Source organism: Stomoxys calcitrans, chromosome 2 (assembly GCF_963082655.1).
Source record: "Stomoxys calcitrans chromosome 2, idStoCalc2.1, whole genome shotgun sequence".
NCBI lineage: Eukaryota > Metazoa > Arthropoda > Insecta > Diptera > Muscidae > Stomoxys > Stomoxys calcitrans.
The window spans coordinates 156,267,808-156,282,444 of NC_081553.1; the positions used below are offsets into that span (position 1 = coordinate 156,267,808).

Here is a 14,637-nt window from a genome sequence, read left to right on the forward strand (position 1 = left end):
AGCCGCCTCAATTCCCACAGAGCTAGGATTGATGCCGACGTATAAGATGCATGTCCCGATTGTAACCAGGGACCGCACGATACACGTCACCTGTTTAACTGCCCGGCCAGACCCACTCGACTCAGACCCAGATCCCTGTGGACGCACCCCATCTTAGTCGCAGAGTTCCTGGGTCTTGACACTCAACAGAATCAAGCAGACGAAAGATAGAACACAATAAACTGCTACAACAACAACTCGTTTTGCTGCTCTGGTAAGCTTATTGTATTCCTAGAGCCGCGTGTAGCGCACATCCTATTAAACTTCCTCTTTTTTACGACGTGTCCTGTTGTAAAGTCTGCGGACCTCTTTCCCAATGTTGCGAATCTCCTCGGTCATCCAGGGTTTTTCTTAGGCTGATTGCCTTTCTCGAAGAGAACAACTATCATCGAAAGAACACACTGTCGTAATCCTGTTGACATTGTCTTCAATGCTTGGACAATCTAAATTATCATGACCAAATCTTCTTCTGATCAGTCTTCGAAATTTTGTTCAGTTAGTTTTCAACTTATTACGGAATCTTATCAGATTTGGCGCTGACCGTATAATTCTAAACCTTATGTAACGATGGTCAGAGAAGGAGTGCTCGTTGGAGACACTCCAATCCTGAACCTCATCGACCAGATTTTTTCGAACATATTGCCACATCTAAAACCTCCTTTCTTATAGTATTAACAAATGTAGCGGTGTTACCAATATTAAGTGTTATCAGGTCGTTAATATTTAAGAGTTCTGCCATGGCTTGGGCGCGCTATTAATGTTGGTATTATCCCACTAAATGTGATGAGAGTTCGCATCGCAAACCCATTAGTACCTCGCTTCCTGTCTGTTTTGTACCAACCGTTGCAGATAAAGTGATGCCAGGTATGCTCCATCGTCAACCTTTCTCATTACTGTTGCGTCCGACGTTGACAGCACTGTGGAAAGTATATAATTTAAACTTTTATGGCAAATAGCGCAGGTCATCGGCCGAGTACTACTAGTGTTTGGATAGAATAATTGGTAGTTGATATGGTTCAGTCCAGAAACTTTGTTCCGGGTCGTTCATAGCTCCTAAATTAAGGCAATATAAATCTTGCCCTAGCTCATTTTCTCCATCAGAGCATGAGTAGCTGTCTCGCTCCGCTGGAAGTTTATCTGGATGACCTCAATCATTGGTTCTCCATTAGATGGGCTTCTTAGTTGGTGGTCTCTTCGTCTCCTTCCTGTTCTTTAGGCTGCATTGAGTTTCCCGTCACTGCACTGCCTGACATTTTAATATTAGGATCTTTGCATATCCTAGTCTTCCGAATCTTGAGAAATTTGGTAATGGTTCCATCTTCGGGTCTGTTCGTTAGGCTGTATTGAGTTTGCTGTCCCTGCACTTTCTAAGACATAAATAAGCTGATTTTTAGAAATTCGTGTAAAGCAAAAGGCACATGATATGTAGTTCAACTCAAAGACCGCATGTGGGAGGATTTGATTGATTAAGCACGCATAAGTGCTGCGCGTGCTAGGTAGTTCAAGCTTAAAGGCAAGTGCTACATTTTTTTTGGGGAAAAATTTCCCTTATGGCTGGTACTATATTCGTTTTCACCGTTGAAAACCTATGTTTTTCGCGAATACTTTCTTGAAAATCTACAAAAATCTCAATGATAAAATAACAATTTTATTAACATTTAGCCACAAGTAATGAGGGAATGTCCTACTGAATAAAATCAGCAAGTTTTTTTGCTTTAAAATCTTTTATCTATAAAAAGAAACTGCCGAACAATATCGCGAAAAACGAATATAATACCAGCCTTAAATTGTTCTTTCGTGGTTTGATAAGGTTTTATTTTGATTTGTTTTTGTTTTTTTTACCAAAATGTTGCCATTTACAAATAAAAATTAATATGTACACACAACTGTGAGTGTGTGAACCGTTCTCAAATTAATATATGTTGTAATTTCAACCAATATCCACACCTTCGAAATTAGTAAATAATGAAAAAACTATGTAAAAAGAAACGAATGCAGCTTTTATTTGTAAATATAATTAAATTTTGTAGTATTTTCATTGGTATAAGTTAAATAAGCACAACTTTCCAAAAGCCTTTGCCAGCATCTTCCACTTGTATCAAAATAATGTTTTTGTAATTGCAAGACCAAAAGTACACTATCTTTCCCAATGGTTATAACTTTGTAAAGATTTATTGCAATAGCTTGCAATGAAAGAAACTTTTTTTTATTTATTTTAGAAATATATTTATTTACAAAGTACATGTGAGCTAGATCAAACACTTAGTTACAATTAGAAGTTTGGCGATCGCGTTTATTTTACGTAAGAAATCTACTTGTTGCGCAGCGACTATGGTTGTGCTCTTTTTTAGCGATGTGAAATGCAAATTTTCCCTAGAAAAAATTTGTCTGTCACCGAGTTTCATAACATTCGGTTGTGTGAGCATTTGGCTAAGAGCTTTAACACACACAACGAAAAATGGCGGGAACTACCCAGTAAACAATTGTTATACTTTTTTCCAAAGTTTTCTGATGCTTTATAGAAAATTTGCCGATTTATTCAAAATTCCCTTTAGAAATATAACAGATTTTCGGTCATATTTCTTTCAACCATTTCTGCACATTTTATTGTGTTTATGACGGATAATTTTTTTGTCGTAATTTTCGTATTCCCGAGCATCAGCTGCCAACCCATTTTTTGACAATTACTTTTTTGAAACATTGCACAAACATCAATGATAAAATATAATTTTTGTTCATTTCTCAATGAAAACAAATGCATTGGGAAAATTACAACTAACTGTCAAGGTTGTCGAGCGTGGTTAATGTGGTATTTGTATCATAGAGGCATTTTCGCAATTAATTAGGCACAAGTACAACATACCAAGCAGGATGCATTCATAAGATGAGGTCATGCGAATAGCTGTTTACAATTTTTTTATTTTTGTTTTGATTTTCCTGTAAATCTAAAAGTCAAAGGCTTGATAACATAGCTGTGATTTTTTCTAAAATCTTAAGCGGATTAAATGTCAAAGGCTTGATAACACATCTGTGATGTTTTTTTTTCTAAAATCTTAGGGGGAAGTTCACCGGACCAAGACTGCCACACAGGGTAAGGGTAAGATTCATATTGCTTTAATTCAGGAGCCATGGACGACCCGGAAAAAAGTTTTTGGACTGAACCATATCAATTACCAATTATTCTATGCTAACACTGGTACTCGATCGAGGACCTGCGTTATTTGTCATACAAATTTGAATTATATATTTTCCCCAGAGTTGTCAACGTCGGATGCAATAGTGAGACGGTGGAGCATACCTGGCATCACTTTATCTGCCTTTCGACTCTCCGACACCGCCACCCACATAGGAGCATCAACGGCTGGTGAGGAAAACAAAACAGACAGGAAACGAGGTACTAATAGGGTGCGATGCGAACTCTCACCACATTTCGTGGGGTAGTACCAACACTAAAAAGCTGGGCTTAATAACACTTTATATTGGTAACACCTCTACCTTTGTTAATAGGATTAGGGAGGAGGTATACGATGTGGCGATACGTTCGGAAAATCATATCGATGAGATTCAGAATTGGAGGGTCTCCATGGAGCACTCTTTCTCTGACCATCACCACATTAGGTTTAGAATAGCACGGCCAGCTCCAAATCCGATAAGCTTGCGGAATTAGTTGAAAACCAACTGGACAAAATTCGGAAGGCTACTCAGAAGAAGACTTGGGCAAGATAATTTAGTTGTCCAAGCATAGAAGGCATTGATGAAAATGTCAACAGGATTACGACTGCACTGGTGGGGTCCTTCGAAGATAGTTGTCCTCTTCGGGAAAGGAAATCAGCCCAAGAAAAACCCTGGATGACTGGGGAGATTCGCAATATTAGGAAAGTGGTCCGCAGACTTTTTAACAAAACACGTCGAAAAAAAGCGGAAGTTTATTTGTATATGCATTACACATGGCTCAAGGCATACAATAAGATTACCAGAGCGGCAAAACGTGCCTCCCGGAAGCTTTTCTACAAACAGGTCGCCACTCCTATGGGTCACCACCATAAATGACCTATTACGGATTCTGACTGAGGATGGATTTGAACCCGTCTGCAACGCAGACGATGTTAAAATTCTTCTAAGGCGTAAGAGTCCAAACGAGCTATGCCGAAGGGCCGAAAGGGTCTTGCATATGGCATATAACTGGGCTAGACCCAGAGGTCTCAATGTTAACCCAGAAAAAGACTGAAATATGCCTGTTCACGTGGAAGACGAAGGTTGGCCAATTTAACGCACCAAGTTTCGTCAATAAGACGATTTCGATATCTGACAAGGTCAAATACTTAGGTGTGATCTTGGATAGGAAACTGAATTGGAAGTGTCACATTCAGGAGCGTACTGAGAAGGCTCACAGATTTTGGGCACTATATAGGATAGTCCACTGGATCTACAGGAGCGTGATTACACCAATACTTACCTACGCCTCAGTAGTTTGGTGGACTGCTATGGAGAAAAAGTGCAACATAAACACCATACAACAGATTCAGAGAACATGTTTCTTGGCATAGGCGGAGCGATGAGGACCAACCCCTCTAGGGCACTGGAGACTATTCTGGATATCCGACCCATTTACATACAGATTAAGTGTGAGGCAGCCACTGCGGCTATGAGACTTAAGGCGATGGGAGAATGGATTGAAGATGGGAGTAGCTCATTCCATTGCGGTATAATCGAGGCGACGATAGGAAACCTGGAAGGAAGAGAAAAGGTTTTCGATCGGATACCTGAGATGATCCTTGAAGTCGAGTGCGAGGCACTGCCATCGGCACAGTCTTAGATTGATGGATCAAAGCTAGAGGACAGATTGGGCCTGGGGGTCTATTCGAGAACCTAGGGACTGAGACCTGTTTTAGACTGCTTGACCATAATACGATCCTGCAGGCGGAGATCCGGGCGATCACAGAATGCGTGAAGTGGTGTGGTGCTAACGCGAGAACGTCGAGTGTGAACATCTTTACCAACAATAAAATTGCCATAAGGGCAATAGCAACCAGGACGGTAAGGTCACGAACAGTCTTGCAGTGTAAGAAGGAGATTAACGCCTTCTCCGAGGATGGCAAAATCTGCATCGTTTGGGTGCCGGGCCATAGCGGAGCAAGGGGAAATGAAAGGGCATACGATTTGGCGGTGAAGACAAGAGGACTGCCGTCAATAAACTTGGTTAACCCGAACCCTTTCGGGTCAACGCAGTCCGAGTTAAGGGAGTGGGCGACGAATCAGCATGCAACATTGTGTTAGGACGGCCAAAATCCAATGGGGATCCCGATCGTGAGAAGACGAGGCTATTACTGAAAGGAAGTAAGAAGGAGGTCAGTATAGCTATTGGTATCATAACGGGACACATAGAACTTCGAGCTCACTTATGTAAAATCCGTGCGGCAAGAGATAGCATGTGTAGGGCATGCGAGAACGATAATGAGACGTTGGAGCATTTCCTTTGTTATCGTCGGGCTTTCGCTTCGCCGATTATTGGCTTGGGTGTATGTCCATAGTGGCATGGGGCGAATTAATATATGCACCCCCTTTCAACCTAACCTAACCTAAGGGGATGTTCTATTTTATCCGAAATTCCACACATTAGCAACAAAACAGTGTTATAAGGATGAATATAACACGTTTGAAAAGCAAAGTTTATATCTAAAACCAGTTTGACATTTCAATTTACGGCATTTGCCAATCAAGGTAGTTTCGTTGGGGTAGGTTTTTGTTGTTGTGCTCATGAAACTACATCTTAATTGTACCATGATATCAACCTACGGCTCTTGAAGCCTTCACACCTAATATGGCTGATGAGTAATTGTAACCAAATTACGAAACGCGTCCCATAGTGGTGTGTGTTGCGACGTCTGGCGTTCCTTTTCCACTTGCAAAGAAAATATCTTATCATTGAGCTCGTCGCGAAAGAGAAATAAGTGGTAAGTACTATAACCAGTCAAAATATGTTGCAATATACATATGTATACAATATACATACATACTAAATTTATTTTAAATTTTTAGTTACGAGAAATAAAAGTTCAACCTCATTAACGACATCGGGAGGAGGTACACGAGGATTTATAACGTTCCCAGCCGACACGGGATAACTATGAGCACCACACAGGCCACAGTTTTGAGCTCCGACTTGTTTGGTGTCCATCGTTAACACGGGAAGCTTAGCTGAAAGCTACCGGGCACAGGTTGCGGATGGTCCACAGGTTTCGGATGGTGGAAGGCTCCGTTTTTTGCGGAGTAGCTCCAATTGTGGCCGCGAGCAGTCAGCGATTTTCGAAAGGAGAGTCTCAATGAGGAGTAAGGTGGGACTGGATCTTAATTAAATAATGAGTGCCAATGATACTCGAGATGAAAAGGCGAATTATTGGCGCATTCAAATAACCAATGGCCAACATCAGCGTCTGTTCCCAGGTTGGGGGCGGTACGAGGCGAACGTCGGATCTTGGAAGTAGGGATTGGGGCGCTGGGCCAGTAAAACCATGTTTCCACTAGAGCCTAAACCCATTTGATTTGAGATAGCGTTTTTATTTGTTACCAGTGACGTTTTTGACAGCGTTTATATTGTTGCGGTCAGAAATTAAGTTTGTAAAACGTTATTGAATTACTACTAAATTATTGAATTACTACTAAATTCTATAATTTCAATAAGAAATTGTCAGATGTGTAATATGATAACTTGTTATACTCGTATTTATAAGAAACTTTTGATGAAACTAAGTAGACTAGCTTGTTCCTTTAATGTTGTTTGTTTGAAAAATATAATAAAAAGTTTCAGTTTGTTTAAAAGAGCTTTACAATTCAGGTGTGGGGTTCCCAAAAAAAAAAAAAAAAAATAAATAAAAAAAAAGAAGACTCAAAAAAAAAAAATAATTTTTTTTTTTAAATATGGATTCACGCCCTACTCGAGAAAGAATTCTTTCAGCTTTGAAAGCTTCAAATGTGGAATTTCCAGAAACAGCGTCAATTGCACAATTGAGAACATTATATGATTCTTTGCAAGTTAACGGTGGTCCATCAAAGCAGACTGAATTGCCTTCTGGAAATATGGTTTCTTCTGATTCTGCTGGGAATTCATCTGTAACTGTCACTACAATGTCATCCAATACTTTGAATGAAACTCCCGTTATTAATTCCGCAACTGCCGATCCTGAAAATTTGCTTCAGTCATTTCAATGTAATGGTGAGTCCACAAATCAAACTGAATTGGTTCTTGGAACTGCCGCTTGTTTTTCTGCCGCACGGACTTCAACCGATTTAATATCTAGAAATACATTGAGTGTCGCTTTTAATAACAGCGAAATTGGCGTATCCTGTGCAAATCTTCGGCAAACACAGACTTCAGTGCCTCCTTCCGTAATTTCTTCCGTACCTTCCGTCTATAATTATTCTGCTTCCGTTCCTGTAAATACAGTTCAAAGACAATTTCCTGGTACTTCAGGGACTGATGCTTCTGTTTCTGCCGCCCGGACTTCATCAGTTATTTCCGATTTAATGAATACAAATACATTGGGTGTCGCTTTTAACAATAGAGCAATTGGCGTGTCCTGTGATGTTCTTCCGCAAACACAAACTTCCGTACCTCCTTCCGTATCTTCTTGTGTTGTTTCTTCCGTACCCTCCGTCAATTATTCCTCAGTTTCCGTTCCTGCAAACTTACTTCGAGGACAATTTTCTAGACCTTCTGTTCCATCACAGGTAACAGTCCCTTTCATTCGTTCAAGCGTTTTATCCCGTGAAGCTGATGAACTAGAGAGTGAAATTAGAGTTTTGAGATTGAAGCAAGAAATGTTGGCTCTTCGAAACCAAATTGAATCTTTAGAAAACGGTGGGAAAAAGGTTTCTACAAATATCAATTATGACGAGCTCTCTATGATGGTTCCGAAATTTTCTGGGAATGATGGACGAAATATTGAAAAATGGATAAACTCTTTTGAAAGCTACACTATAAATATGACTGACCAAGAAAAATATATGTGCTTAAGATATTTGCTGGTTGGAACTGCGCGAGAGTTCATGGAAAATTCAAATTACAAAGAATATAAGGAGTTGAAGAGATCGCTCTTAGACATTTTCAAGAGAACGGTAACGCAAGAAGTTTATCAAAAATTGCGTTTGCGCAAGTTGAAGCCAACAGAGCCGTGTATTGCCTATATAGTAGCAATGCAAACTATTGCAGCAGAAGGCGAAATCAACGAGCAAGAACTGGTTGACATTATAATAGACGGAATGGAAGATAAAACCAACAACATATTCATTCTATACGGATCAAACTCATTACAAGAATTGATGCATGGAATAGATAGATACGAGAAACGCAGGTCAAAAACAGTCAGTACTCATAAAGAAGGCCGTGACAATACTAAAGGCATACGATGTTTCAATTGCTCTCAATTTGGACATATGAAGAACACCTGCAATAAGCCTCGACGTCCACCGGGATCTTGTTTCCATTGTTTCCAAATGGGACATTTTTACAAGGATTGTCCTAAAAGGATGAATGTTACTGCTCCCATATTTTGTAGTAATGATATTGTAGACACAACACAAATGGTAAGTGTGACCTTTAAATATTCTTGTGGATCCAAATATACTAATTCTGCTAATATTTCGTGCTTGATCGATTCCGGTAGCCCAATTAGTTTGGTTAAGATGTCTTTATTACCGACTGGTGTGATACGTTCGAAGAATTTAATACCAACTTCGTATGTTGGAGTTGGCAATTCCCCTTTGAAAATATATGGAAATATTTCTTGTTTAATAAAATTTAAAAAATCGTCTAAACAAATAGAATTACTTGTTGTTCCGAACGAGAGCATTCATGTTCCAATGATTCTTGGACGGAACTTTATGCATGCATTTAATGTAAAATTACTTCAAGTCAAGGAAACTACGAATGATATAGAAGTATTTGAATCCACAAGAAAAATAAATGACAATAATAATATAACCTCGGTGTCTACACCATCTACGATAAGCAATTCTTATGATAGTCCTGTGAATTCCCAAGTGATACGTACGGACGATATTGATCTAAATCCTTTGTTAAATTCATTCCAGAAGAAGACTTTAGAAGATCTTATTCATAATCGTTATATAACTCCAAAGGGAATTGATAAAAAGTCATCTGATTATAGGATGCAGATTAAATTATCTGATGATATTCCAATACACTGCTCTCCCCGTAGATTGTCGGTTCGTGATCGTGAGGAAACGCAGAAGATTGTTAGTGATTTGTTAGAAAGGAAAATAATACGTTACAGCAATTCTCCATACACGTCAGCAATTGTGTTGGTAAAGAAAAAGACGGGAAACGCGGATGTGTGTCGATTATCGAGCGTTAAACAAAAAGACTATTAGGGATAACTTTCCTTTACCCCTCATCGAGGACTGTATTGAGAGCATATCAGGCAAAAAATGGTTTAGCCTCATGGATTTGAAGGATGGATTTTTCAACATAGAAATGCATAATGATTCAATTCCATACACTTCATTTGTAACCCCATTTGGACAGTACGAGTATTTGAAGATGCCATTTGGTTTAAAGAATGCTCCAGCAAACTTTCAACGCTTTATAAATGGTATATTTCGCGACTTAATAGAGGACCATAGAGTGGTTATATATATGGATGACATATTGATTGCATCCTCTGATTTCGATTCTCATGTTCAGACATTGGCGGTTGTACTTGGACGTGCTTTTGAGTACGGATTACGTATCAAGTTAACTAAATGTAAATTTGGTTATCAGAGTTTAGAGTATTTAGGATACTTAATCAGCCCAAAAGGTATACGGCCGACAGAAAATCACTTGCGAGCTGTGAAACAAATACCAATGCCAAGGAATCATAGGGAATTACAAACTTGTCTTGGGTTGTTTTCCTACTTTAGGAAATTCGTTCCGTCATTCTCAAATATTGCAAGGCCATTGTTAGATTTGCTTCGTAAAGAGAAAAAATTCGTTTTCTCTGAAGAATGTGTAAAGGCCTTTAGTGAATTAAAGTCTCGTTTACTTCGGGCCCCAGTATTAGCTATCTATAACCCTAAAAGCGATACGGAGTTACATTGTGATGCAAGTTCTCATGGATTCGGAGCCATATTGATGCAGCGTCAGGATGATAAAAGGTTCCACCCCGTAGCATTTTTTTCAAAGGCTACAACCAATGCAGAATCGAGATATCATAGCTTCGAACTGGAAACACTCGCAATTATTTACGCGTTGCGCCGGTTTCGTGTGTATTTAGAAGAATTACATTTTACCATAGTCACAGATTGCAATTCACTTACAATGACCTTGAACAAGAGACAAGTTAATCCTCGGATATCCCGCTGGGCATTGGAACTAGAGAACTATGACTATTCTATCAAACACAGGAAGGGTTCTTCTATGGGTCATGTGGATATGTTAAGCAGATGTATAGAAAAGGAAATATCCCCTCATGTGGGATGTAACATGATTTGCTCTGTAGATTCGAATCAACTCGATGTCCAAATTCAACTGACCCAAGCTAGAGATCCTGTTATTAAGGACTTATGTAAACGTTTGGAAAAGGAAGAGATATGTGATTTTGACCTAATAGACGGTCTCTTATTTAAGAAAGTGGGTGCAACCGTTTGTTTATATGTCCCAAAGGAAATGGAAGATAATGTGATAAGAATGATACATGAGAAGCTTGGACACCTGGGGACAGATAAATGTTATTATAAGATTCGAGAGAAATTTTGGTTCCCAGACATGCGCAATAAGATAGATAGCTTCATTAAGAATTGTATAAAATGTATCATTTATGCTGCTCCAGCTAGAATAAACCAACAGAACATGTACAGCATTCCAAAGGTGGCGGAGCCATTCGATGCGATACACGTGGATCACTTCGGACCACTTCCATCATTAAAATCGAAAAGAAAACACATTTTAGTGGTAGTTGATTCTTTTACAAAATTTGTTCGACTTTATCCTGTAAATTCGACGAGCACTAAGGAGGTTTGTTGTTCTCTCGAAAAGTATTTTAGTTATTACAGTAGACCAAGACGCCTAATCTCGGACAGAGGATCATGTTTTACGTCATTGGAGTTTTCTGAATTCATTTTGAAAAATAATATTAATCATGTTAAGATGGCGGTTGCCTCTCCACAAGCAAATGGGCAGGTTGAGCGTGTAAATCGTATTATTAAGTCCATGTTGAGCAAATTGAGTGACCCAATAGATCATTCCGATTGGTCATTGAAATTGTCCCAGGTGGAATATGCTATCAATAACTGTGTTCACAGTTCTACAAAGGAAACCCCAGCGAAGTTACTCTTTGGAACGAATCAACGAGGGGTGGTGGTAGATAAGCTGTCGGAATATCTAGATAAGAAAATGGGTAATGAGGAGAAACTAAATTTGAGGGATATGAGGGTTAAGGCATTGAATTCTATACAGCGATCTCAGAACTACAACGAATTATACTTTTCCAAACATCATGAACCGGCAAAACGTTACGATGAGGGTGATTATGTTGTTATTATGAATATTGACAATACAGTTGGGAAGAATAAGAAATTTTGTGAAAAATATCGTGGTCCCTACATTATTGAAAAAGTATTAGATAATGATCGCTACGTTGTGAGAGATGTTGACAATTGTCAACTGACACAGATCCCATATAAGGGTATAATTGAAGCAAAGCGACTTCGGAAATGGTTGACACCTAGGTTATAGATTTATGTTATTGTTCACACTTATATAATATACACAATTTTTATATCATGATTGTGGGCAATCATATTGTCAGGTTGGCCGAACTGTAATATGATAACTTGTTATACTCGTATTTATAAGAAACTTTTGATGAAACTAAGTAGACTAGCTTGTTCCTTTGCTTGTTTGTTTGAAAAATATAATAAAAAGTTTCAGTTTGTTGACAGAAGCTTTACAGATGTTAAGAATAAGTGCTTCCCAAAAATCCCAATTATAACCGGTAATCAATGCCAACGCAGTGTTGCATTTGAATTTGGAAGGAGATTTGCTGCAAATCTCATCAAATAAGTAGATTTGCTCACATTGAAAATGTATGGGAAACCTCGTTCCAATATACGGGATTTCCGAAATTTCGGTGCAAATCTAGACTTGCGTGGAAACATGGTTTAACCCGCCTCCGGAAAGCTATAAGAACTACTACGAGAAACAAAGGAATAGCTAAAGCGGCCACACTGTTCTGGGAGATTTTAATGCGAAGATAGGGAAGGAAGTCACCTTTGGTCTAACAGTCGGAAAGTTTAACCTCCACGAGATAACGCCCAGTAATGGATTGAGGCTGTTAAATTTCGCCGCGGCAAAAACATGGTAGCTAGTAGCACCAGATTTTAACATAAAGTATTCACAAAGCCACATGGCTTTCACCCGATCAAAACACGAAGAACCAAATTGATCACGTTGTGATAGAGACGGAAGACATTCATCCAGCGTGTTAGATGTACGATCGATCCGTGGAGCGAATATAGATTCGGATCATTACCTTGTACGATCTGACACAGAACGGAAGCTCGACATTGAAAAGCTGCAAACACAACAGATGGCAGCGGCATACTCCACTCGACTGACCCAACTGCTAGATGAAAGCACTCTTTTTTCCGATGATATAATGGCGCAGTGGCAAACTATTGCCCACTCCATGGAAAATGCCTCGAAATCTGTACTTAGGTACAAGAAGCCTGCTCCAAGAAACCCATGGTACGACCAAGAGTGTCGAGATGCTACTGCAGCCAAGAATGCGGCATATAGTGCAACCCTGCAAACAGTAGCAACGCGCCAGATGAATGAGGGTATCGGGAGAAAAGGAGAATGGAGAAACGTCTGTTCCGCAGAAAGAAAAAGGAAATGGAAAGACGTGAGTGTGAGCGAATTGAGATGTACAGGAGTCAGAATGAAGTCCGGAAATTCTACCAAAGAATTGAACATCAAACCGGTGGCTTTGGTGCAGGGACATCCTCCTGCAGAGACAAAGAAGGAAATCTCGTAACTTACACAGACAACATGGTGAAGATATGGAGAGAATATTTAACCCAACTCCTAGTGACCAACGTTGGCGGCGAAGAGGATACCACAGAACCAATCAATGATGATGGTTTAGAATGTTTACCTCCTAGTCAGAGTGAGGTCCAAGTAGCAGTGAACAGACTAAAGAATAACAAGGCAGCAGGAGCCGACGGGCTACCCGCTGAACTATTTATGACCGGAGGCGACACGCTAATAAGGCGTATGCATCAGGTTATCTGCGCAATTTGGCTAGAAGAATGCACACCCGATGATTGGAACCTCAGCATACTATGTCCCGAACACAAGAAAGGAGATAAGACGGAATGTCCCAAATACAGAGGAATAAATCTCCTCCCCATCCCATACAAGATACTCTCGAGCGTACTGTGTGAAAGATTAAAACTTAAAGTCATCAGGCCGCATTAATAGGGCCCAATTACCCTATTAATGCGTCCTTAGACTTGTTAATCCATCCTGGACCAGGTATTCACACTGCGCCAAATCCGGGAAATCCTGGAAAAGGACAAATCAACACCTACCATCCCTTTGTTGACTATAAAGCCGCTTTCGATACCCCTTTACGTTCAAAGGTATTTGAAGCCACGTCTGAGTTTGGTATTCCTGCAAAATTAATAAGACTCTGTAGGATGACACTTGCTGATACGCGGAAGGATCTCTCCGAACCATTCAATACCAAACGAGGATTCAGACAAGGAGACAGCCTATCGTGTGATCTCTTTAATATCCTGTTGGAGAGGATTATACGAGATGCAAATGTGAAAAGATATGACACACTAATCAAAAGAGAACACAGGCGAGTAGCCTGTGCCAACGACGTCGACATCATAGTTTGGTCACCGGAAGTAGTAACTGCAGCCTTTGAAAGAATCGCAAGACAGTCAGTGAAAATGGGTTTGGCAGTAAATGGAGATAAGACGAAATGGATGGTTTCAACTCCCAAAACGTCTTGTACAACCGAGCAGATAAAGAAAATTTAGAAAGTTGGGAACCACAACTTTGTGATAGTCGGCAACTTTATCTACCTCGGCAACGCCGTAACCAAAACGAATGACACCAGTTTGAGATAAAGCGAAGAATAACACTGGCAAACAGATGCTACTTTGGATTAAGTAAACAGACGAAGATTACACTATACAAGACACTGATACTACCCGCGTTGTTATATGGTTCTCAGGTATGGGTACTTGTGAAAGCAGATGAGGCAGTGCTTGGAGTATTTGAGAGAAAGATTCTTTCGTAAAATATATGGACCAATTTGCGTTAATTGAGAATATACACATCGTATGAACCGCGAGCTGAATGACGACGACCTATCAAAATACAACAACTGCATAGTCTAGGTCCTGTTGTCAGAATGGATGACGAAGCTTCAGCAAAGATGTCTTTTGAAGTCAAACACGGTGGTACACGCAAACCGGGAAGACCAAAAACCCAATGGAAAGATCAAGTGGTGGGAGACACCTCGAAACTTGGTGTCAGAGATTTTAGAATGAGCGCAGAAGATCGAGGCGCTTGGAACGCTATTC

The 14,637-nt window shown here is 39.8% G+C and overlaps 1 protein-coding gene across 1 annotated transcript; it reads left to right on the plus strand.

The window, feature by feature from the left end:
* Window positions 1-6,949: 6,949 nt before the first annotated feature.
* Window positions 6,950-9,019, plus strand: LOC131995274 (uncharacterized). The gene is made up of 2 exons (XM_059363703.1): window positions 6,950-8,622; window positions 8,703-9,019. The coding sequence occupies exons 1-2, from the start codon at window positions 6,958-6,960 to the stop codon at window positions 8,709-8,711; spliced, it is 1,674 nt and encodes a 557-aa protein (XP_059219686.1). The 5' UTR covers window positions 6,950-6,957; the 3' UTR covers window positions 8,712-9,019.
* Window positions 9,020-14,637: the final 5,618 nt, after the last annotated feature.